The sequence below is a fragment of the Bufo bufo genome, chromosome 9 (assembly GCF_905171765.1).
Source record: "Bufo bufo chromosome 9, aBufBuf1.1, whole genome shotgun sequence".
Classification (NCBI taxonomy): Eukaryota; Metazoa; Chordata; class Amphibia; order Anura; family Bufonidae; genus Bufo; species Bufo bufo.
In genome coordinates, this window is record NC_053397.1 from 29,159,010 (window position 1) to 29,183,594 (window position 24,585).

At 40.4% G+C, this 24,585-nt stretch overlaps 1 protein-coding gene across 7 annotated transcripts in view; it reads left to right on the top strand.

Annotated features, from left to right (window-relative positions):
* Positions 1–24,585, top strand: part of CADPS (calcium dependent secretion activator) — a 434,676-nt gene that overhangs the window by 292,820 nt on the left and 117,271 nt on the right. For 4 of the 7 annotated variants that reach the window (XM_040407754.1, XM_040407756.1, XM_040407755.1 and 1 more), the window contains one exon: positions 17,107–17,213. In XM_040407754.1, coding sequence (XP_040263688.1) covers positions 17,107–17,213 — 107 coding nt within the window. Of the gene's footprint in view, positions 1–17,106; positions 17,214–17,989; positions 17,999–24,585 lie in introns of all 7 variants that reach the window. The other 3 variants (XM_040407750.1, XM_040407751.1, XM_040407753.1) reach the window with 1 other exon arrangement.

Sequence of the window (24,585 nt, forward strand, 5' to 3'; positions counted from 1 at the left end):
CTTTATAGAAATCGAATGAGGGTTTAATCTAAATGGGGGCATAACACTGTATTTATCATCCACCATACATAACTCAATGGAGAGAGGTAGATGATCGGATAGAAACCTAGCATCATATTTCATACGTTTTATGTATTTCAAATAGTTTTTTGTTTATCAGGGCTAAATCTATCCTGGACATCGATTTCACAGATTTACTAACAGAGGAATATGCTCATTTCCCCATATATCCACAAAGCCGCCCCCATATGTCCATGGAAAAACTATCATTTTCTGGATCAATAACACAATTAAAGTTCCCATTCACTATGGCAGGACATTCAGGCCACTGATCCATAAACGTTAGTAAACAGTTAAGTACATAAAGAGAAAGGTGGCTGCTGTAAAGCATATCTGTAAATGCTGCTAAGAACAGCTCAGGCAAGATTGACACCCCCATAATCATGTTCAGAAATAATATTAAAAAAAAATCTACAATTATAAAATAAAAACAGATTTAAAAAAGGAAATGGGTCAGTATCTGATTTTAACTAGCAGAACAATTTTTGGTGACACATTCCCTTGAAGTAGTGTTTGCAACATTTTTAAGATGGTTTGCACCATCCCCAGCATTTTGTATTTACTAAGAGCCATACAGATTTTTGTCTCACGTTTCTGGATGAGGGCTTGTTTTTTGTGGGACATATACTTTCTAATGGCACCATACACTCACCTAAAGAATTATTAGGAACACCAGTTCTATTTCTCATTAATGCAATTATCTAGTCAACCAATCACATGGCAGTTGCTTCAATGCATTTAGGGGTGTGGCCCTGGTCAAGACAATCTCCTGAACTCCAAACTGAATGTCAGAATGGGAAAGAAAGGTGATTTAAGCAATTTTGAGCGTGGCATGCTTGTTGGTGCCAGACGGGACGGTCTGAGTATTTCACAATCTGCTCAGTTACTGGGATTTTCACGCACAACCATTTCTAGGGTTTACAAAGAATGGTGTGAAAAGGGAAAAACATCCAGTATGCGGCAGTCCTGTGGGCAAAAATGCCTTGCGGATGCTAGAGGTCAGAGGAGAATGGGCCGACTGATTCAAGCTGATAGAAGAGCAACGTTGACTGAAATAACCACTCGTTACAACCGAGGTATGCAGCAAAGCATTTGTGAAGCCACAACACGCACAACCTTGAGGCGGATGGGCTACAACAGCAGAAGACCCCACCGGGTACCACTCATCTCCACTACAAATAGGAAAAAGAGGCTACAATTTGCACGAGCTTACCAAAATTGGACTGTTGAAGACTGGAAAAATGTTGCCTGGTCTGATGAGTCTCGATTTCTGTTGAGACATTCAAATGGTAGAGTCCAAATTTGGCGTAAACAGAATGAGAACATGTATCCATCCTCTGATGGCTACTTCCAGCAGGATAATGCACCATGTCACAAAGCTCGAATCATTTCAAATTGGTTTCTTGAACATGACAATGAGTTCACTGTACTAAAATGGCCCCCACAGTCACCAGATCTCAACCCAATAGAGCATCTTTGGGATGTGGTGGAACAGGAGCTTCGTGCCCTGGATGTGCATCCCTCAAATCTCCATCAACTGCAAGATGCTATCCTATCAATATGGGCCAACATTTCTAAAGAATGCTATCAGCACCTTGTTGAATCAATGCCACGTAGAATTAAGGCAGTTCTGAAGGCAAAAGGGGGTCCAACACCGTATTAGTATGGTGTTCCTAATAATTCTTTAGGTGAGTGTATAATATCTCATGAAGAATGAAGTGGAAAGCTTGAAAAAAATTCTGAATGGGGTGGAATAAAAAAAAAAACATGTACTGTATGTATAACTTTTTGATCACTTTTTAAAATTGTTTTGGGAAGTGAAGTGTCCAGCCATTTTTTTTGTTACATTGTTCACTTTTATATATAAAATACTATTAGATAGGATACTTTTATATTTTAATAGTTTAAGTATTTTTAGAGGCGTTGCCAATTATTTTAGATTTTTTTGTAATTTATTTTAATATGTAAAATGGATAGGGGATGAATTTTCAATGTTTTTAATTTTTATATTTTTTTAAATATTAAAAAATATGTTTGCTCAATCTGCTACGCATCATTTAGCCACTGTTTCAGGTGTTGTGTGGTTTTTAGAGTAAATCGATATGGAGCAAATCATGACAAACTTATCACATGGCAAGCAACTCTTTGAAATCAGACCTCCTACAACGTAGACCAGGGGTGGCCAACCTTACAGACACAAAGAGCCAGAAAAAAAAAAACGTATGACTGCCAGGAGCCACAAGCTATACATTTACACAAATATACGTGCACACGACAGTATTACTGCAATTGAGTTATCAAACATTTAAAAGTGCATTTAAATCACCTTTCCTACCTGTAATGTAGACAGATTTAGTGAGACTTCTGGCCATCTTTGTTTTTCACAATGTGTTTCAAGATTTCTCAGCTGACACCCCATGCACAGATGGCACCCTTATGCTCAGATAACCGCCCATGCTCAGATGACCGCCCATGCTCAGATCACTGCCCTATGCTCAGATGACTGCCCATGCTCAGATTACTGCCCTATGTTCAGATGACTGCCCAGGCTCAGATGACCACCCATGCTCAGATGACCGCCTATGCACAGATGACACCATCATGCTCAGATGACACCATCATGCTCAGATGACACCCTCATGCTCAGATGACCACTCATGCTCAGATGACCGCCCATGCTCAGATGACCGCCCATGCTCAGATGACCGCCCATGCTCAGATGACCGCCCATGCTCAGATGACCGCCCTATGCTCAGATGACCACCCTATACTCAGATGACCACCCTATACTCAGATGACCGCCCATGCTCAGATGACCGCCCATGCTCAGATGATGCCCCATGCTCAGATGACACCCCATGCTCAGATGACCGCCCATGCTCAGATGACGCCCCATGCTCAGATGACACCCCATGCTCAGATGACCCCCCCCCACCCGCATTCTGAGATCATGTGTGGGGAGGGGTGATTTGACATAGGGGAGATGTGAGCATGGGGTGTCTGATTTTTGGTGTCTTATGTGAGTACTGGGGAGGCTTATTTTGTGGGTCTGATGAGGATTTGGGGGTCTTATCTGAGCTCATACTACCCCCATGTCAGATAAGACTCCCATGATCAGTACTTTATTTTAAAAAAAACTGTGTAGGAGGCTTATCCTACCTCTGCTGCCGCTGCTCTGAGGACTGTGGTGCCCTCTCCACAGTGACCTGACGTGCACAGCGTCAGGTCAGAGCGCGGGCCTCCACATATTGGGGGGGTGGGTGCACTGCACCACCAATGACAATTAACCTTTAATACAGATACAGGAGGCGGGTGCTGGCAGAATCACATAGCCACCTGGCCTCTATGACGGTACTGTGATCCCTGGCAGTTAACCCCTCAGGTGCGGCACCTAAGGAGTTAACTTCCGCGGATCTCAGCTACCTCTCATAGAGGTCAGGTGCGGGCTATATGATTCTGCAGCCAGCACCCGCCTCCTGTATTTGAATAAATGAGTGAGTAACTTCATTGGTGGCAATGGCCATAGCCCCTCCTCTTCCCCTCTGTGTTCTCATTGGTGGCAGCGGCAGCAGCAGCAGCACAGGGGGGAGGGGGGGACTACTTCCTTCTCCCCTGTGCTGCTGATATTTTGATACCTGCGACATCCTTAGTACAGGAATTTCTGGCCCACTCCCCTGTGAGCCGCATATGTAGAGGAGAGCACGCTTCTCTGTGAGCCGCAAATGAAGATGCGAGGAGCTGAATGCGGCTCGCAAGGAGCTGAATGCGGCTCGCGAGCCGCGGGTTGGCCACCCCTGACCTAGACGCTTTCCACAAAATGCACCTTTTCTTAAGTGCACCAAAATTGATGGCATGCAGCATTTCTTAAATTTAGCAATAAATATTAAAATAAATTACCCCGCTGTCTTGAGATGTTACTCCGCTATTTAAATCACCCCTTTACTGGACTAAGACTTCAAAAATATATGCACCTTTTTTTTTTTTTTTTAAGTCACAGTTCATAAATCTACCTGCAATTATTCTGACAGGCTAACCATGACCACTTTGCTACCCACTTTTTAAAACTGGAGTATTTAAAAGAAAAATGTGATTTTGAATTCTGGAGTGTAGGACTTGATAAATCCTGACATAATTCTGCAATTTGTGCCAAATGTTTGATAAATTTTACACATCTTTAAACCACTTATAGACACTTTTGTCTATATACATTAGATCAGTTGTTGTTTTTTTTCCAGATGAACAGCATGCTCATTTTTTGGGGAAAATATATTCCATTACATGTGGGCAGTGTTGGACTGAAGTCCCTTGGGCCCACCAGAGTAAATAATTCTGTGGGCCCACCCTCTTTGTATAAAGGACCTTAAGGTCCATGTTTTATTAGGGGTCCATTATGGTCAGAGTTTGGGCCACCAGAGGATCCTCTGGTGTTCTGGTGGGCCAGTAATATCCTGCATGTGGGGGTTTTCAAACCACATCCAAATGCATTACATTGTAAACTGTAACACCAGAAGTATGCAGCATGTGAAATCACCCTTAAATATTGATGAGCGAATTGATTCTTCCAAATTCAAACTTTCTCCAAAAAATATTAGAATTTGAATTCTTTGAAACTCGATTTGGGTGAGAGAGCAAGAAAGAATCACCCACTTAAGAAATGTTAAAGCCAAGACAGTCTTCAGCTGGGTAGCTTTCCTAAGAAAAGAAACAGAAAGCCTCTAATGCTACCAGATGTTAGGTATCAATACTATGAATCAATGCTTAGTCTTTTAAACAGTCTTTGAAACATTACTTGACCCTCAACAGTGCAGAGCAGAGAGAAGAGGTTTAGCCATGTGAGAGGCTTTGGTTGGGATCTAGGTGGTACTATTTCTCCTTATGGAGAGCACCTGAGTACCAAGTATGGAGAGAAGTCTTTTAGACCAGACACGGCTCCTCTGGGTTTCTGGGGAAAAGATACACAAATTAGTTTTCCTTCCTAAAGGAGAAGAAACGTAAGGGTAGATTCTTGTATGGGCTACATCCCTAGTTGAAATAAATGAAGACATCCAGAAAATCTGAAACAAACTATTACGTACGTTGTGGAATGTTAATTCTGCAGTGAAACTCAGCACTGGGACTGATAATTTTAAGTTAAGTCTTGCCTGGCTGCAACATAATGACTTCCCCTATGTTAACTTATGGGGCTTAAAATTGTCAATTCATACACTGTGTTTTCCGCTACAGAATTAACATTTCATTTGTTGTGGATTTTCTGAAGCTAAATGTCACCCTCTCCATTCATCATTCATTTCACATAAATCCATTATTAGCTTTCTTCTCCTCTAGGAAGGAAAGCTAATTTGCATATCATTTTCTCAGAAACCCAGAGGAGCAGTACCTGGCCTATAAGACTCCTCATGAGTACTAGGTGCTCAGGGGGTCTCCGTAAGGAGAAATAGTACCCCCCAGATCCAAACCAAGGCCTCTCACCTACTTCTCTTTGCTCTGCCCTGCTGAGGGACAATCTAAGTTATATTTCAAAGCCTACCTAAAAGGCTAAGCATTGACTTATTGAATTGATCCCTAATATTGATTTATAATCAAATCAAATTTCTTTGCACGTTAGGATGAATAGAAAAAAAAAATTGGAGAAAAATATTAGAAATTTGCTGTAGATGTAATGCAGCCAGACAGTGGTGTCTAACCTATGTATTTTTGGTATTTTTTTTTGTCCTTTTAGGCTTCTGTAAATGGCTACTGTCCATCTACTGTGCTTGAATATTAGGAAGGCTCTTACTAGTCTGATATAAGACCTCTGCATCAGATGTCTTGCCTAGCTCTCTTTCCGCTTTCACCCTCATGCTGGTTCACTGAAACACTGCAGCTGCATCTCCCTCCTCCTGGTCTACCATTTACTGTTGTTACTACTTTTTGAAGACTAGGGAGTTTTCATAACATTTACAGAGATCCTTCAGAGAGAAAAGTGTGAATTTCGAGTTTCTGAAAGATGTGCCCCCCCCCCCCTAAACAAGATCTTTTCTTCATATATTCCAATGGGCTATGCCTGTTCTTTGAACTGGCCATTGTAATACAATCATGAAATCCAGCACTGCAATTGTTCATAAAATCAGAATCTTAATTGATTAAAGAGTACAAAGCAGTAAAAATCGGCTTGTGGCTAAACTAGCCCTTTCTACATTACATGTGCGGCTCAGAGGAGGTGAGAAGTTATGAGTTTAGTGGGTTAGTGAGGGTGGAGACTATTTGTGTCACCATTGTAATAGCTCTGACAGGCTGCAATTCACAACTCAACCACTGGGTGGCCACAAAGACACATAAAGGATAGACGTCTCATAGCAGAGTATCGCAAAATCATGTTTTTTCAAAAAAGCTGGTCATCTTGCACTACGCATCTCGGGATATGTTGAGGGAATGTAAGATAGAACGCAGCACCAGCAGCTCGGTGAAAAATATATTTTTGGAAAGGTATTTTTAATGAAGATTCTTTAGAAAGTTGCTTGATCTTTATCCTTGAGAATGCAAATGAACAACACAAATGTCAGCACAAAGGTGTCCTTTGCCTTTAATTCATCAGATCGCACAATGGAAATTGTCACATGACCCGATGGGTCCTTGCCTGTATCATACCTGTATGTACAGATGCATGGACAGCCCTAGAGATAATATTTGTGCTAGTCAACATGAGCATACAGCCCTCAGACTGACAGAGTCGGAGCTTGTTTTGTGTGTTCGCTCTGAAAAGAATACTATTTTCATCTCTAGATCATTTTGCTTTGCTGATATTACAAACTGTATGACAGATGGGTCACACTCTGATCGCTGCGTTCTAACATTTGGGAGAGCAGAGAACATATTTGGTGAAGCTGGCATGATTCAAGGCTGTTTGATTCAAGCCACAATATGAGAACCACTAGTATTTCACGTTGAAAATAATTAAAGAAGCAGGAAACAATTAGAAAGCACACATTTTGAATAGTGACAGATGTTATACATGTTTAAATTAGACAAAGGGATATAAGACAAATTCATGGGTCACATTAACAACTGCTGCAGTTTTAGCTTGTGATTTGCAGTGCAATATGAATAGTCTTGAAAATTAAAGTGGAGCGGTATGAAAAACAATATTTTTGCCACGTGCTTGTAAACCTTTCCTTGTAAAATTCTGCATTGTGTGCCATCAAGTTACATATAACGAAGCAAGCAAGATAGATAGATATGAAAAAGATAGATAGATAGATAGAAAGGATAAATAGATAGATATTAGATAGATGGATATCCGATAGATAGATATTAGCTGAATAGATTAACAAAGGAAGTATAGATAAAAAGTAGAGAGATATATTATATAGATATTCTATAGATAGATGGATAGATGAGTACAGATAAGATTTATAGATAGATAATAGTTTGAATATGAAATGAAAGCTTTTGGACAGTTTAATAGATCTAACATGGTGGACGGTACATAAATGTGATCTAACATAGTGCAAGTCGGATGAGATGCTAGCTGACATTTGTCATACAAAAATAAAAGCTGGTGCAGTGCCAGATTATCTCTAATTGGGGTTACTTTACTAAGGCAGTATAGTAGCATAGTAACAGTACTAGGGTCAGATTGGCTCACTGGGATGCCAGAAGATCCATCTAGTAGGCCCAGGGTCTGACTCCAAAGGTCCAGCAGAAGAAGCAAATTCTCAATTTTTCCTTCTTTTGAATTCATGTCACACCAGTCCAATAAGAAGCGCCATTATAGGCAATGTCTATGCACAGAGGCGAAGATTTACTATTCAAAATGCACAGTTTTTTTTATTTTTGCCACAATTTGTACCCCATTTATCACGCATTTTAGACACTTTTTTAGGCCTTGTCCAACAAGAGGTGTGGCTTATCTGACAGGGGTGTGGCTTTATATAAAATGGGATTGCGAATTAACTTCATCTCTGTGCCCTAAAATGTTTGTGCTTTTTTTGGAGTAAAACTAAACTAGGTCATAGGCGGCATAAACTTAGACTAGAGAGTCTAAAGTGGCGACAGATTTTTCAGCCAGTATCAGTCGCTGTGATCGGGCGCAGTTTTTAGACAGCATTAGTAATCGCCATGTTGACTTCCCCACCATCTCCTCACTTAGGGGCATAGCTTTGAAATTTTGCCGCACACAGAGAATTCTGGTGCACGGACATAAGACTGGCTCATGAAAAAATTGTTGGCGCACAGACAGAATTCTGGCTTAAAGGGGTATTCTCATCACAGACAATAGAGACATATCGCTAGGATATGCCTCCATTGTCTGATAGGTGCTGGTCTCACCACTGGGACCCGCACCTATGCTCAGAACGGAGCTGGGAGAGTGGTGGCCGGAGGACCCCGGGTTTCCCGGGGTACGGCCACCGCCAAACACTCTCCTTATACAAGTGATTGCACGGCCACTGCTCTCATTCATATTTATGGCTCCGATGGGAATAGCCGAGCCAGCGTTCGGCTATTTTCAGCGGCCCCGTAGAAATGAATGGAGGGAAGCTGCGCATGCGCAGTGCACCCTCCAACAACTTTACCATTCCGTTCTCTCGTGCTCTGTTGTCTGGGACCCGCACCTATCAGACCATGGGCGCATATCCTAGCGATATGCCCCCATTGTCTGTGATGGGAATACCGCTTTAAATCTAGTACGGGATTTTATGATACGTCAAATGTATTAAGGATCCGTGCATCTGAATCATAAATTGGTATAATATTAGGATTAGGAGACATATAGGAGTTGTATTAGTAAATATGCCCCGTAGTTTATTGGCTTCGTCAGCCTGATCTGAAAATCCATATCATAACCAGCTAAGTGTTCTGTGCCAAGTTCTATATGGATATCGCTCTTCTTGGGATGGGCTCTTTTGATCGAGTGCCCCTCTTACTGACAGCCAATCCCTGGTATTAAAATCTCATGAAGATTTATGTGGCACCCCATGACTCCCTGATCTGTCCTAGATGTCTCAGTACAATGACTATGTGTTTGTCTGTTGTGTTGTAAGATTTATTGTGAATGGCACCAGGGCCAGCATTCACAATGGCGTTCACATGGATATAGTTCCATCTACTATGATAACTATATCCACTCCATAGAGTTCTAGCATCCTGCCCCTACAGAACACACCATAAAGGAACATTTATGAAAACCAGTGGTGTACAAAGCATGTTGTAACTCGGGTTTAGAAATGAGCGAATTTCCTAAAATTAATTTTCTTTCTGCTTTAAAGGGAATGTGTCATCAGAAAATGACTTATTGTGTAAATCACATTTTTATGTTTAACATATTTTCTTTTACATTTTGATGATATATTTAATTTCTAATGTCAATATCTATATTTAAACAAAAACCATAAAATCCTGTAGTTTTAGTACTGGCCACTAAGCCAAATAATACGGGCCATTTCTTGGTCTGTACAGATCATTTTACTGCAGTTACCTGCTTATCTGTCATGCTAATTCTGCCTGTAATGATATCACCTCTGTGTATAGATAAGACAGGATCCACCATTCACAATAGATGATTGTCAAAGCTTATCTATTCTTTCCTTGTACAAAGACCTCTGCACAGGTCACAAAGCATGGCTAGAAAACTCTCCTATAAAAGTCAATGCGGTCCCCTCCTGACCATTGGGTCTATGGCCCATGGGGCTGCCGTAAAGCAATTTTCAGGCAAGATGGCCGCCCCTATAATCATGTTCAGAAAATAGATTAAATAAATCTGCAATCAGAAAATAAAAACAGATTTCAACTGGTAGATGCAATTTTTGGTGACACGTTTCCTTTAAATGTCTGGAAATCTCTCTCTCTTTCTCTCTCTGGAAAAATTCTACTGAAATCAGAATTTTTTCAAAAATTAGGGTTGAGTTTCAATTCGTTCAGCACTACTCGGGTTACAGAACCTTTTAGCGTAAAAGGCTGGCCAACTGGTTTCATAAATCTACCTTTTTACGTTTTGTGGCGTTTGAGTATGACTAGGTGTAGTTTGTAATGACTTAGTAGTTTGTTACGTAACTAGAGATTACGTAGATAATCCGCTCTTTTGTTTCTTTTGTCGCCTCCACTGTCTTTTTTTTTACACGCTTGGTCCTGTCATCTTTATGTATATTCTCACTCCTCCTTACTTTGTACTCTTTTCTCCGCCATGCATGACCAGTTCATCGGCCTAAACCAAAGCCATCACCTGTGCCTCCACCCAATCAAACCCAGGCTAACATGTTAAATCAAAGGCTCAAAGGCATGCCTAGACCAATTCCAAGTACTGTATTGGCTTTACTTCATTTGATTTGTCTAGTCTAGTCTAGTCTCCTCATCCCAACTTCTTCTTCTCCCTTAACCTCTTCGGCACTGGAAGGAGTCACAATCCATTGCGATGCATTGCTGTCTTCTCCCAGTGCTTTAGGGGTTAGCCTAGCTTAGTTTCTACATTGGCTTCCAAGCACTTCCTCTCGATATGTCCATTTCTGTCTAGATCTGTCCAGCACCAGCAACATTTTCCAATCTGAATGTCAGCACAAAATAACATTGTTATTACATACATTCTGCATGATTATGTTAATGTTTATACGTTTCGGAGACAGTTTGAACTGTTTTATTGATAGATTTATTATGTTTTTGATATCAGTGCTCCAGCTCTTGGTATATATTATGCTGTGAAGTCTGCATCAATTGAAATTATTATTATTATTTATTATTAAAGCGCCATTCATTCCATAGCGCTGTACATATGAGAAGAGGTATACATACATAATACAGACAATTGCACTAATCATAAACAAGACGAGTTACAAACTGGTACAGAAGGAGAGAGGGCCCTGCCCGTGAGGGCTTACAATCTACATGGTATGGGAGAAGGACACAGTAGGTGTGGGTGAAGTTAGTCATGGCGGTATGGAGGCAGCAGAGTCACTGGTTGTAGGCTTGTCTGAAGAGGTGGGTTTTCAGGTTTCTTTTGCAGGATTCCACTGTAGGTGAGAGTCTGAAATGTTGGGGTAGCGAGTTCCAGAGTATGGGGGATGCACGGGAGAAATCTTGGAGGCGATTGTGGGAAGAGGCGATAAGAGGAGAGGAGAGAAGGAGGTCTTGTGAGGATCGGAGAGTGCGTGTGGGGGTGTATCGGGAAAGTAGCTCAGAGATGTAGGGAGGGGACAGGTTATGGACGGCCTTGTATGTATTTGTTAGTACTTTGAAGTGAATTCGCTGGGCAATGGGGAGCCAGTGAAGGGATTGGCGGAGGGAAGAGGCAGAGGAGTAATAGGGTGAGAGGTGGATTAGTCGGGCAGCAGAGTTGAGGATAGATTGCAGGGGTGCGAGAGTGCTAGATGGAAGGCCACAGAGGAGAGTGTTGCAGTAGTCTAGGCGGGAGATGATGAGGGCATGTACAAGCATTTTCGCAGATTCAAAGTTAAGGAAAGTACGGATGAGGGAGATGTTTTTGAGTTGGAGGCGGCAGGTGGTGGAAAGTGCTTGGATGTACGGTCTGAAGGAGCGGGCAGAATCCAAGGTCACTCCAAGGCAGCGGACTTGGTTGACCGGGGAGAGTGTACAGCCATTGATCGTGATAGATAGGTCTGTTGGGGGGGTTGAGCAAGATGGAAGAAAGAGGATGAATTCTGTTTTATCCATGTTAAGTTTTAGAAAGCGAGAGGAAAAGAAGGATGATATAGAAGATAGACATTGTGGGATTCTGGATAGTAAGGTGGTGATGTCTGGACCAGAGAGGTAGATTTGTGTGTCGTCAGCGTAGGAGTGATACTGAAAGCCATGGGACACTATGAGCTGTCCCAGGCCAAAAGTGTAGATAGAGAAGAGCAGGGGTCCTAGGACAGAGCCTTGCGGGACACCAACAGAGAGGGAATGAGACGAGGAGGTGGTGCGGGAGTGGGAGACGCTAAACGTCCGGTCTGTGAGGTATGATGTGATCCAGGAGAGGGCCAGGTCAGTGATGCCAAGAGATGAGAGAGTTTCCAACAGAAGGGAGTGGTCAACAGTGTCGAAGGCAGAGGACAGGTCAAGGAGAAGGAGGACAGAGTATTGTTTCTTGGTTTTGGCTGTCAGTAGGTCATTGGTGACTTTGGTGAGGGCAGTCTCAGTCGAATGGTGGGGTCGGAAGCCAGATTGTAGGCGGTCAAAGAGGGAGCAGGAGGAAAGGTGAGAGGACAGTTCAGAATGGACATGTTGTTCAAGTAGCTTTGAGGCATACGGAAGCAGTGATATTGGGCGATAACTTGACAAAGAAGATGGGTCAAGTGAAGGCTTTTTGAGGATGGGTGTAAAGGTAGCGTGTTTAAAAGCAGAGGGGAAGACACCAGAGGTTAGTGATAGGTTGAAGAGATGAGTTAGGGCTGGGATAAACACTGTGGTGAGGTTAGGGATGAGGTGGGATGGGATTGGGTCAAGTGCACAGGTGGTGAGATGTGATCTGGAGAGTAGAGTGGAGAGTTTTTCTTCTGTAATGGTGGAGAAGCGGGTTTTAGGAGAAGAGGACCGAGCAGTTGTGTAGAGGGTCTGTGGGGACTGTGTAGTGAAGCTTTCTCTGATGTTGACTATCTTTTGTTTGAAATATTTGGCAAAGTCCTCAGCTGAGAAGAGAAGAGAAGAGAAGAGAAGAGAGGAGAGGGTGGGGGGCGCTGGGCAACGGAGAAGGGAGTTAAAAGTTCTAAAAAGTTGTTTAGGGCTGTGGGCCAGGGAAGATATGAGAGATGAGAAGTAGGCCTGTTTTGCATCAGCGAGTGAGGATTTGAATATGAGGAGGGATTGCTTGTATGCTGTGAAATGATCTTTTGAATGGGATTTTTTCCATCGCCGCTCAGCAGCCCTGGAAGCTTGTCTGAGTTTTTTGGTCAGGTTGGTGTGCCAGGGTTGTCTGTTAATTTTTCGGGTTTTGTTATGTGTGAGAGGGGCAACAGTGTCCAGAGCTGTACTTATTGTGGTGTTATATAGGATGGTAGCAGCATCTGGGTCTTGGAGGGAACAGATGGTAGAGAGTGGGGGAAGAGAGTCAGAAAGCAAGCGAAAGTCTAGATGTTTAAGGTTCCTGAGGGGGTGTGCTAGTGTGTGGACCGGGGGAGCAGCAGAAGAGACCAATGAAGAGAAGGTGAGTAGGTTGTGGTCGGATAGGAGGAGAGGCGAATTAGAAAGGTTAGATAAGGAGCAGAGGCGGGTAAAGATAAGATCCAAAGTGTAACCACCTCCTATGCATCTGAATGGTATTTCCACAAACCTGTTCACATGCAATGGAAAAATTTCTGCGCCGATTTTTGGCTGCAGAAAATAAATCTTTAAAGTGGTTGTCTCATCTCATACATTGATGACATATCGCTATGATAATCCATCATTGTCAGATAGGTATGGGTCCCACCTCTGTGCATGCCTTCTGTTCGCTGCTATCAGAGTTCCGACTGGACTATTTCAGGCAGTCCTATAGTTGAGAATGGGGCGGTGTGCTCTCCATGCACCGCTATGGGACTTCCGAAAACAGCTGAGTGCGCTAGCTTAGCTAGTGTGCTCTCCTTTACTTTGTGGGCCCCTTTCTGGAGATAGTGAGTGCTACAGGTGGGACCCGCACCTATCTGACATTCATGGCGTGTTCCATCAATGTATGAGATGAGACAACCCCTTTAATAGAAATATTTAGTACGCTACTTATTTTACGTGGAAAAGCTAAGGATTTGCCCAAAGGAAGGAGCGCACACACCCATAGCATATCATTGGCAGAAATCCAAGTGTAAGCTGTGTTACAAGACAAAGCCAATGAACAGGAATGGCACTTTTTTAAAGAAAAAAATCCTTATCTCTAATCTCAGATACAAAGCATAAGAAGATCCAGTATACCCCTGCACTAAAGAGAGTCTGTAGCAGTTTCGACCATTTTAACCTGCTGACAGCTCAAGGTAGGGTCTACCCATTATGGAGTTTTGATCATCAAGACTAGTGAGAATTCAAAACTTTTTTTTATTGATTCTGCTCCTTAAAGTGTTTGTCCCACAAAAAAATATTTAACATTTAAACCAGCACTTGGGTCTGAATACTTTTATAACTGCATGTAATAAAAAATGGACTATAGCCAATATAGGTAATGAATAACATCTTATGTGTATAGCATCGCCTATTGTTTGGTCTTTTTCTTATTTCTCTGTCCACCTCACTGAGGTGGTCACATATGCTGAGTTCTATCCTTCAACTGCCACCAGCTGTATCTGCTGTCAGAAGCTGGAACAGTTACAGGGAAAGGGTTACAGCAGAGAGAATACACCCAGGAGAACGGACTCACTCCCCGAGCTGCCAGCCTGAAATAAATCTAGCAACAATTGGCGCATTGAATGGTTAAATCATTGGATCCATGTGAGGTACAGGGCTGGTTCTCGCTTTGTTTAAAAGAGATTGTCATGGACAATATAATGTCTGATTATTTTTTATGTTAAAGGAGTGTTCCGGTAAAGTAACGTAATTTTTTACAAAACCTGCATTAAGGCTGCAAGCTGTGACCCAACCAGAACCCATACCTATACATATAACCAGAGTTTCAATTTACCTTGCAATCCATATGTCTAGCTCCTGTGTGAGCCTGCAACACACTGAGAGTATCATGACGTCTGATCTTCCCTCACAAAACTACAATCCGCACAATCCCTAGCTCTCCTGCTGTGAGTTTGTGCTTGTTCATGTTTATTGATTGGCTTCCTGATATTCAGTCCGATCACGCCCCCTCTTCTCAGTAATCAGCAGCATACTAAGGCCTATTGCACACGACCGTATGGCTTTTTCAGTGTTTTGCGGTCCGTTTTTCACGGATCCGTTGTTCCGTTTTTGGTTTCCGTTTCTGTTCCGTTTTTCCGTTCCGTTTTTCCGTATGGCATATATAGTATACAGTAATTACATAGATAAAATTGGGCTGGGCATAACATTTTCAATAGATGGTTCAGCAAAAAACTGAACGGAAACGGAAGACATACGGATGCATTTCCGTATGTGTTCCGTTTTTTTTGCGGACCCATTGACTTGAATAGAGCCATGGAACGTGATTTGCTGGCAATAATAGGACATGTTCTATGTTAAAACGGAATGGAAAAACGGAAATACGGAAACGGAATGCATACGGAGTACAATCAGGTTTTTTTGCAGAACCATTGAAATGAATGGTTCCGTATACAGACCGTAAACGGAACGCAAAAAACGGCCATTAAGCGGGGGGGGGAAGGAAACGGCTGTGTGCAGGAGGCCTAACACTCCCTTTGTTTCACAAGACATTTAGCTAGAGAATTGATAGCAACACACTGAGCATGCTCGACCTAACAAAGGCTCGGAACTACAGGTCGATGCCATGGTAATTTATGAGAAAACACAGTGGGTAGCAGAGGAAGAAAATTAATTAGTCTAAAACATAAGTTATATTTATGGTCACTGGAATACCTCTTTAATCATGGGATATCCTCTTTAAGTGCATTGGAGGCAAAGCTTCAGCTCTGCCCCCATTTCACTTAAGAAACAGAATCTAGAAGAATAAAATGTAACATTATCACTACTCCTGATAATAACTCCACAAAAGGTGTATTTGTACTGCTCTCCTCAGCTGCTACCTAGTTCTATCAGCAGTTTTGTGAAAAGCTGATGACAGACTCAGGCTACTTTCACACTTTAGTGGATCTGGCAGGGTTCAGCAAAAACGCTTCCGTTACTGATAATACAACCATTTGCATCCGTTATGAATGGATCCGGTTGTATTTTCTTTAACATAGCCAAGACGGATCTGTCATGAACTCCATTGAAAGTCAATGGAGGATGAATCTGTGGCAGATTGTGGCAGAGAAAACGGATCCGTCCCCATTGATTTGCATTGTGAGTCATGCCGGATCCGTCTTGCTCCACATTCCAGGACAGAAAGCAAACTATAACCTATTGCGGTTTGCTCTCCGGTATGGGAACGCAACTAAACGGAACGGAATGCATTTTGGAGCATTCCATTCTGTTTATTTCAGTTTTGTCCCCATTGACAATGAATGGAGACTAAACTGAAGCGTTTTTTTTTTCGGTATTGAGCCCCTATGATGGAACTCAATACCGGAAAACTAAAACGTTAGTGGGAAGTAACCTTAGGAGAGCAGAATCTGGCAAAATAAAAGTTCATATTCTCACTACTCTTGATAATAAAAGCTCCAAAAATGGTATGTTTATACTGCTCTCCACAGCTCCTACCCAGTGCTATCAGCAGTTTACCATTGTCAAAACTGCTGGCAGAGCCATTTTAAAATTCAAGACTTTATACATTCCATGAAACATTTCAGCAATAAAATGATGAATGTGACTGCTGTAATGCCTATGCATTTTGAACCTAGTTGGTTCTTTTTTTAAAGTGTTTCTTTGAACCCAGTTAGTCATTTTTGCTTTGAGAAAGACCTGTGTAGGTTCAAAATGAATAGGCTTAAGGGCACTCATGCGAACCATCTCATTGCTAACAGCATGCTTTATGGAATTTATAAATAAAGTCTTGAATTTTAATGCGCAGAGGTGCTGGATCTTCTTATGCTTTCGGATTTACCTTACCTCGCATGCCAACAAGGCATCCACGTATCTGAGATTATCATGGGACAAGGTGACTAATTACTATTAGTTTATTTCTAATCTCAGATAACTCCTTTAAGATTGTGTCAATTAGTTGACAGCTGTCATAGAAAAAAAACTACACTCAAAACATATCCACTTAGCTAAATTAGAAATATTTACTAGAAATATGTTTAACGAGAAAAGGATGCAGTTGACACATGCATGCAAATTACAGTACGGAAACCGACATGATAGAATGTTACTAAGTAGTTGTGGACAACTGAATAGAAAGCTGGAGCACTGTTTATTTAATTAAACAATTGTGAATTTATGGTTCCTTTAATATTTCTTATTAATTTTTAGACTTTTTATTTTTCAAATCTTGCATGATGTTTAACAGTTGTCAAATATCCTGGAATTTGACTAACCAAAGAGATACCCACATGCATCCCAAGGGATGACTTTCTAATTCATCTTCTTGTACTTCAGAAAACGTAGGTCGCTTAGTAACTCCTGCCAAAAAGTTAGAAGACACAATAAGACTGGCAGAGCTCGTCATTGAAGTACTCCAGCAAAATGAAGAGCATCATGCCGAGGTGAGACTCTACCTATCATAGGTATTTTCGGTGACTGGCCCATTTCTAGAGTTGTCTCTAGAACAATTGATGATTTAAATGGATTTAAAATCATCGGGAATTCATCATGGGGATGAAATTGACTTTACGGAATTGAGCCATCACATTTTTTTAACTATAAATCAATGGAATTGTGTAAAAAAACTGTATTTATCTATTTATTTATTTATGAAAAAGTGTCCAATTTTTTACAGACATTGGGTATTTTTTTAATCTAAGGGATGTGAGCTTTGCCTGTTTTTGTGCTTTTTATGATTTGTGAAGTAAATGTTAAACAGTCGTAGACAACATTATTCAATTCTAGGGTTGGGTTAAATGTCTACTAATATAAAAAAAATTGGTATAAAACTTAAGTTGCTGATTATCTTAATCATCTGTATTCACTGTACAATTTCAGGTGTATTTTTTTTAAACATCACTTACACATCATCACCACTAATATTTTTTCTATAAATTCCCCACATAATACTTTGAGATCTCAACATTTGAAGATCTCAAGATTTTCCCGCACACATGATAGTTTTTATTTCTGCTTCTTTTTGTTAAAATGTCATGATATTTTTGATAAATGGAAATGGTTTGTGATGACATCTGAATCAAGATGATAGCTTTTCTATCACTATTCACTACCATGAAGCTAATGCACAATCCAAAAGACCCAACTAATGCCTGATTTGCAAATTTAAATTTACTCCCTGTTTTTCTACTGTTCTTTCTATCTTGGATGATCCTGACAGGGGAAAGAGGTATGTGGTTAAGCTCAACGAATTGAGTCACCTGCTCTCATATCTTGTGCATGTCCTTCATGTTTGATGGGATTTTATCCTTTTTTTGCTTCCTTTTGTAGTTGTAATATAAGTAGCATAGCAGCCAGATCACATAGACTGCCTGTGAAACTTAGTTGCCCCCCAACACAATCGAAGTGTGTAGTGGTAATCTAATCCATGCATGCGGCAATGGGCGTACTATACAAGCATTGCAGCTGTTCCCTAGCACAACCCAGTCTTCCTTTATTCTTTCCTAATCCCCCTGTTTTACCCACATCAGTTTCAAGTCAACCTTCTATAATTCAACAGTGACAATAATGCCTTGGGCCAAGATCTTATAATATACTGTATATTGCTTAAATGCATCTGCAAATTGTAGCTTTACATTGGCCATAAACTTCTTACTTCTGGAATTGTATCTTTTGTGTCTTCCAATTTGGTATTTTAATTTTTTTTAATGTTTTTAAGCAATTTACAGAATAAAAGTTTGAGATATGCATTTTATGAACCAATATTTTATTAAGGAATTTAAAGGTTAATTTACATAATTTTGAAATTTACTGTATCATTTGGAAAACTTTGAAAGTTTATAGTGTATGCGCTATAACAATAATTAATAATAATAATTATTATTATTATTATAATTAAAATTGTATTTTATGCTTAATTGGAAATGTGATTTATTTTGGCCTTTGGCTATGGCTCTTCAATTTGTTTTCATTGCCAAAATTTTATTTAAATTGGGTTAAAATATACAATACGAATTTTGGAAAATTCTCCTTACCGCTGTTTCATCTCAATATTCTATTTTGATAATTTACTCATTTTTCGAAGCCAGCCAAGTAATTATTAAATTTCATTTTCAAATATCACTCACTGTACTTGCTATGCCATATTATGACAAATATGTGACATAACTGAAAAATAAATGTAAAAAAAAATATTAGGACTAAATTAATCGTGTTACCAAACAGAACATGTATTTCCTGAGAACAGAAATGTCATTCTGTTCATTAATCTCAAATTCCTTTTTTTCCCGAAATGTTACATGACTTCAGAATAGAACAGATAATATTTTTTTTTTATTATGGCATAGTTAAGCGGTAAATGAATGGACTTCATTTTAGATTTTTAGGTTTGTCCAGTCAACATCCGTATTAGTAAAAAGTTAAAAAAATATTAGTTAAACGTTAAAGCAAATAATTGTAGTTTCCTTTTTGTACTTCTTACTGTTTTAAACGATTCTTAGACCTTCAGTAAAAAAAAATTTAATAGAAAAACAAAACAAAATATAGCTGAAGAAGCAAGAAAACTTATGGCTAGTTAACAGGTTTAAAATATTTTTTATTAAAGACTGTTTTATCAAAATATTAAAAGCTAAGCAATATAATTGTTTTGGTTCAGAAATATAATATTTAAATTAAAAAAATTAATTGGGTAAAGATTTTGTCAGCTCATACACAGCTTATAAATGCTTCCCAGTATCTACTTTTTTTTGCCAGTAACAAGAATGTAATGTTATGGAAGCCAATAGCCTTAGGCTATATTAATTCTGTTTATGGCCTTGTTGAAGAATGTAATGTTGGTATCTACTTATTGCTATAATAGCTAAACCATCTGTACGCCATCATGAAACGGTGCTGACATAGTCACTGACTCTTTATACAACTTCAGTAAACTGACAGCACCACATGCAATGACTATACTAGTACACTGACTCCTGTGTTTCTCAACATGACAACTTATGACTTTGGGGAAGTAGGCAGTACTATACTGCTAGTCCTCTAATCTTTAGGAATTCTTTCTCATGGTCATGTTGGTGGTGGATAGTAAGGCCATATACATGCTAAGTTTGCCACACTAGAACTGTGGTGCTCTAGACATGTGGCTAGATTGTTTTTCTGAGAAGGTATATAAAATGGTCATAAAGATGTTTTCTGGATTTTTTAATGGGTTATCCAATCCCTATAATGACCCCCCAGAATGCCTGTGCCCCTCCTCTAGAACGTAATTATCTGTTCCCCGGCACCCGAGTCCCTCTGGATCCCTGCACGGCCACCACTACATCTCCCCATCACGTGGATCAAAAAAATCTGGTGACGGGAGGAGCAGCCAATAGCAGGCCGTGATAATGACCAGCCTCCCTAGCATCACTGGTGATGCTACGGAGGCTGATCACCGTCACAGCCTGCTATTGGCTGCTCCCTTCATCAAAGTTTTGATGCAGCGGTGACTGTGCAGGGATCTGGAGTGACAAGGGTGCCGGGGAACAGGTAAGTATACTTTAGAGGAGGGGTCCAGGCATTCTGGGGGTCATTATAGGGATTGGATAGCCCTTTTAATATTGATGAGTGGTGACCTATCCTCAGGATAGCCACAAGAAATAATAAAGAGAGTATGGAGGCAGCACGTCCTTTCTGTGATGTTTATTCCAGACGTTTCAGCTAAAATGCCTTTTTCAAGCATAGGCTTGTTAGCTGAAAAGTCGCATCTGGAATAAACTTCACAGAAAGGACATGCTGTCTCCATACTCTCTTTATTATTTCTTGTGGATATCCGACTTGTTAGGGGAATCTAACCACTTCCCCTGGAGACATGCACCCACCACCAGATCTACCTGGATGTGCTGGCCACCATTTTCTATCCTCAGGATAGGTCATCAATATCAGATTGGTGGAGGTGTGACACCCAGCACCCCTGCCAATCTGCTGTGTGAGGAGGCCATGGCGAGTGCCAAGGCCTCCTTGTAGGTTACCAAGCGCAGAGCTTCCAATGGATAGCGGCCATTTTTGGTATTGCAGCTCAGCCCCATTCACTTGAACTGGACTGAGTTGTGCCTAGGCCATGTGACCCATAAACGTGATATCACAGGCCTAGGAAGAGGCTACAGTGCTTACCAGAGCACCATGGCCTCTTCAAAAAGCTGATCGGCATAAGTGCCAGGAGTCAACCCCCAGCCGATCTGATATTGATGGCCTATCCTGAGAATAGGCCATCAATATCAAAATCTCGGTCAACTTGTTTAAAGAGATATTCCATTCTAAACATTTATGGTATATACACAGGATATGCCATAAATACCCAATAGGTGCCAGTCCCCAAACTCCAATATTGCAGCTGCTGTAAGCATGCTTCCTCTGCTATTTGCTGCACGCTCATAGAAGTGAATAGAGAGAGAAACACGTGCACAGACAATTCTCCGCTCATAACAGCCACAATACAGAGGTCGGGGGACCCCAGTTCTTGAGATAGCTGTGGGTCCCAGAGGTGGATTGTGTGGACGTGCCATAAATGTTCAGATGGGAATAACTCTTTCAGGCCCATTTACATCAGCCAATTATTGTCATTGTAGCGATCATTCGTCCTCTATAGACAAAATGGTGCATGTAAATGTAGCCGCCCCCCTTAATAATCAGGTAACTATCAATAGTTACCTTTGCATTGGCGTGTGTAAAAGGACCTTACTGATGGCATTTATCTGATTTCAGGACATAAATATCCGCAAACGATCTACGAAACAAGTTTACAGTTGGCAAAATATTTCAGCCTTTCTATCACAGGCCATTGACATTCCACATGAATTCATAAAAAACATTATGTTTGCAACAGCATGAAACACTGACTGAACCATAGGCTACATGCACATAGTACAAAAGTGCACAAAATCTTCTTTTATACTTTTTCTTTTTTTCTTTTTGAGCAATAAGAGTTAAGTCCACAAGATGTTCTATGACTAACATTTTGCCAGCTTTTTCTTCTCCTTCTGGTCAAGCATATTTGGTTGTCAATAAAATATTGTTCAGTATGCAGTAAACTGACAGCCAAATATATATATATATATATATATATATATTTATACCAAGTCAAACTGTCTAATCCATTTAGGTTGTAATCCCACATACAGTTTTTGACCAAACCACAGAATTAGTGAAAAAAAAGAAAGAAATATCAGTCTTTCTTTTATACTTTTTCATTTTATTTTTGGCCTCACTTTTGGATTTGGAGCAAAAAAAGATCAAAAATTGTCCGTGTGATTCCAGCCTTAAAGAGAATCTGTCAACTCTCCTGACATGTCTGTTTCAGTAACTACAATAACAATTCTGCAGCATCTATTCTAATGACTCTATTTTGTGCAATTCTTTTATTATTCCTGCTAGAAGGTATGAATGAACCCCTAGCAATTTGCATTGAAGGTCAAGATGGGTGTTACCAGTTAGCAGTGTGTCCCTGCACAATTTCACACTGGCAGCACTGCGCGAATGGTGTGTGGATAGTGTCAGACTGTGCAGGGACACCCCCCCCCAACTGGTCACAGCCATCTGGACCTTCATTGCAAACAGCTAGTAATTCATTCATTACTTTTAGAAGGAATAATAAAGGAATGGCACAACAAAGATGCATAAGAATAGATGCTCCAGTATTGTTATTACACGGGGAATGCAAGTAGTTACTAAACCAGACGTATCTGAAGAAGTGACATCTCTTCTTTAAGTTATCTACTACTGGTCGAAAAAAAAATTTTGAGATTTTCATAAGAGATGAAATCAACGTTGAAATGAACTCCATGAGGCCATTTATTGTCCAATAACAGCACAGTGATTGGTTGCTTTGCCTTTTAGACAGTTTCATAAAACTCCCTGTATGTCATATTAAAACCTAGAATTTTAATTTAAAAAAAAGTTATGCTTTAGGTTTTATAAACAAATGGCTCTGGAATTCTATATTGTTTTAATCTAACATCCACAGAGATCGCTGTGATGTTCTTAGACTGCATTGACATGTATCAGCTCTGCTGGACAGGCACTTATGCCCATTGCATCCTTTCAGAGGAACGTTAACTTCTTAATGACTAGTGTCATAAATGTTTATCATTGGTTGCTAAGTGATATATGGAATTGGCTTACCAGCTAAGCCCAAATCATACATGGTGGTTGTTGGCTATGCTATAGAGCTGACACCTGCCCTAAGTGATGGAGATAACTCTGATCCTGGTCATTTAACCACTCAGATGCCCCAATCAATAGTGGCTGCAGCATCTGAGTAGTTAGATGGAGAAGAGAACCCCTGCCCCCGCTATTAGCCTCCTCTGGCAAGATCACAGTGTGCCAAATAGTTGTAACGGAGGTCTCGTACCATATGGAGGCTCCCAGGAGTGACATTGTAATCCTTCTGCCCTCCTATAATCCTGCCTGTGGCTGGACTTAATAGGAAGACATCACACGCACTATAGGCTTCAATACTATTATAATACAGTCTCTATGGTATAAGCAAACAAATATACAAAAAAACTAAAGTAAAAAAAATTCACATCAATCCCGTCCTTTCCCAATTTTACAAATAAAAATAAACAAGAACAAAAAAACTTATAACTTGGTATTACTGTGCCTCATAATGTCCAAACTATTAAAATATAAAAGCATTTATCCTGCAGGGGGAATGCCGTAATAGAAACGTTATGGCTTTTGGAAGGAGGGGAGTAAAACGGGACTAAAAAAAGGAAAATTAACCTTGTCTTTAAGGGATTAAAGGGGTTGTGTCAAGTTTGCACGTTATCTACTATCCACTATCCACAGGATAAGGGATAATTATCTGATATCTGGGGTCCAATTACTGGGACCCCCACTGATCTAGAAAATGGAGATCCTGTTACCCAGATCTGATGGAACGACAGGTTGGGCATGTGGCCTGCTGCTCCATTCATTCTATTTCTGGCTGTCTGATAGAGAATGAATGAAACGGCAGGGCACTGCCTGACCTGTCTTTCCATTGGATCCGGGGAACAGGACCCCCAATCTCGAGACTGTGGGAGTCCCAGCAGTCGGACCTCCAGTGATCAGTTAGTTATTCCCTATCCATAGGAGATATGTATAATTGCAAACTTGGCACAACCCCTTTAAAATCAGAGGCCAAATGGTCCCAGTAGGTTGGGCAGGCATTCACCCAACTTTTTGAAAAAATAACAGAGGGAACTGAACTGGAACATCTTACGCTGGCTTCTCACTATTACTAGATCATTGGGTATCAGATTAAAGGAATATTGCTATGACTCTATCACTACTACTTAGTTCACATTAGTAGGCGCTATAGAGATTTACTAATAGAAAGAAGCAGAAAATTTCAGCAAGTCTTTTTTATATATTTGCTCATTCCTTACAAGGTAAGTGATCAAAAATAAAGTGGGTTCAAAAACATCCCGAAAAAAATTAAAATGGACTTAAAGATGAAGTTGGTATTTCTATTATTATATTTTACGTATCTTTAATATCATAGCCTAGATTATAGTTTTATATTTTCTAGGAATGTATTATTAGTGCTATGTTTTTAGCTTGGCCTTGGCTATGTTACTGAACGAACATGACCTAGGTTGGCACCCACTGGTAGATACCTATTAGATGAAAAAAAAATATGTGTACTGGTCCTATCAGACTTTCAAGGATATATAATTTTTTTGTACTTTTTAATGTCTGACTCCCAGACAAGTGTTGTAAGAATAGACAAGTCACTCATTCTGCATGCTCTTCTCAATAAAGATGGAAAAACACGCATGCGTCTGAAACATTCACATC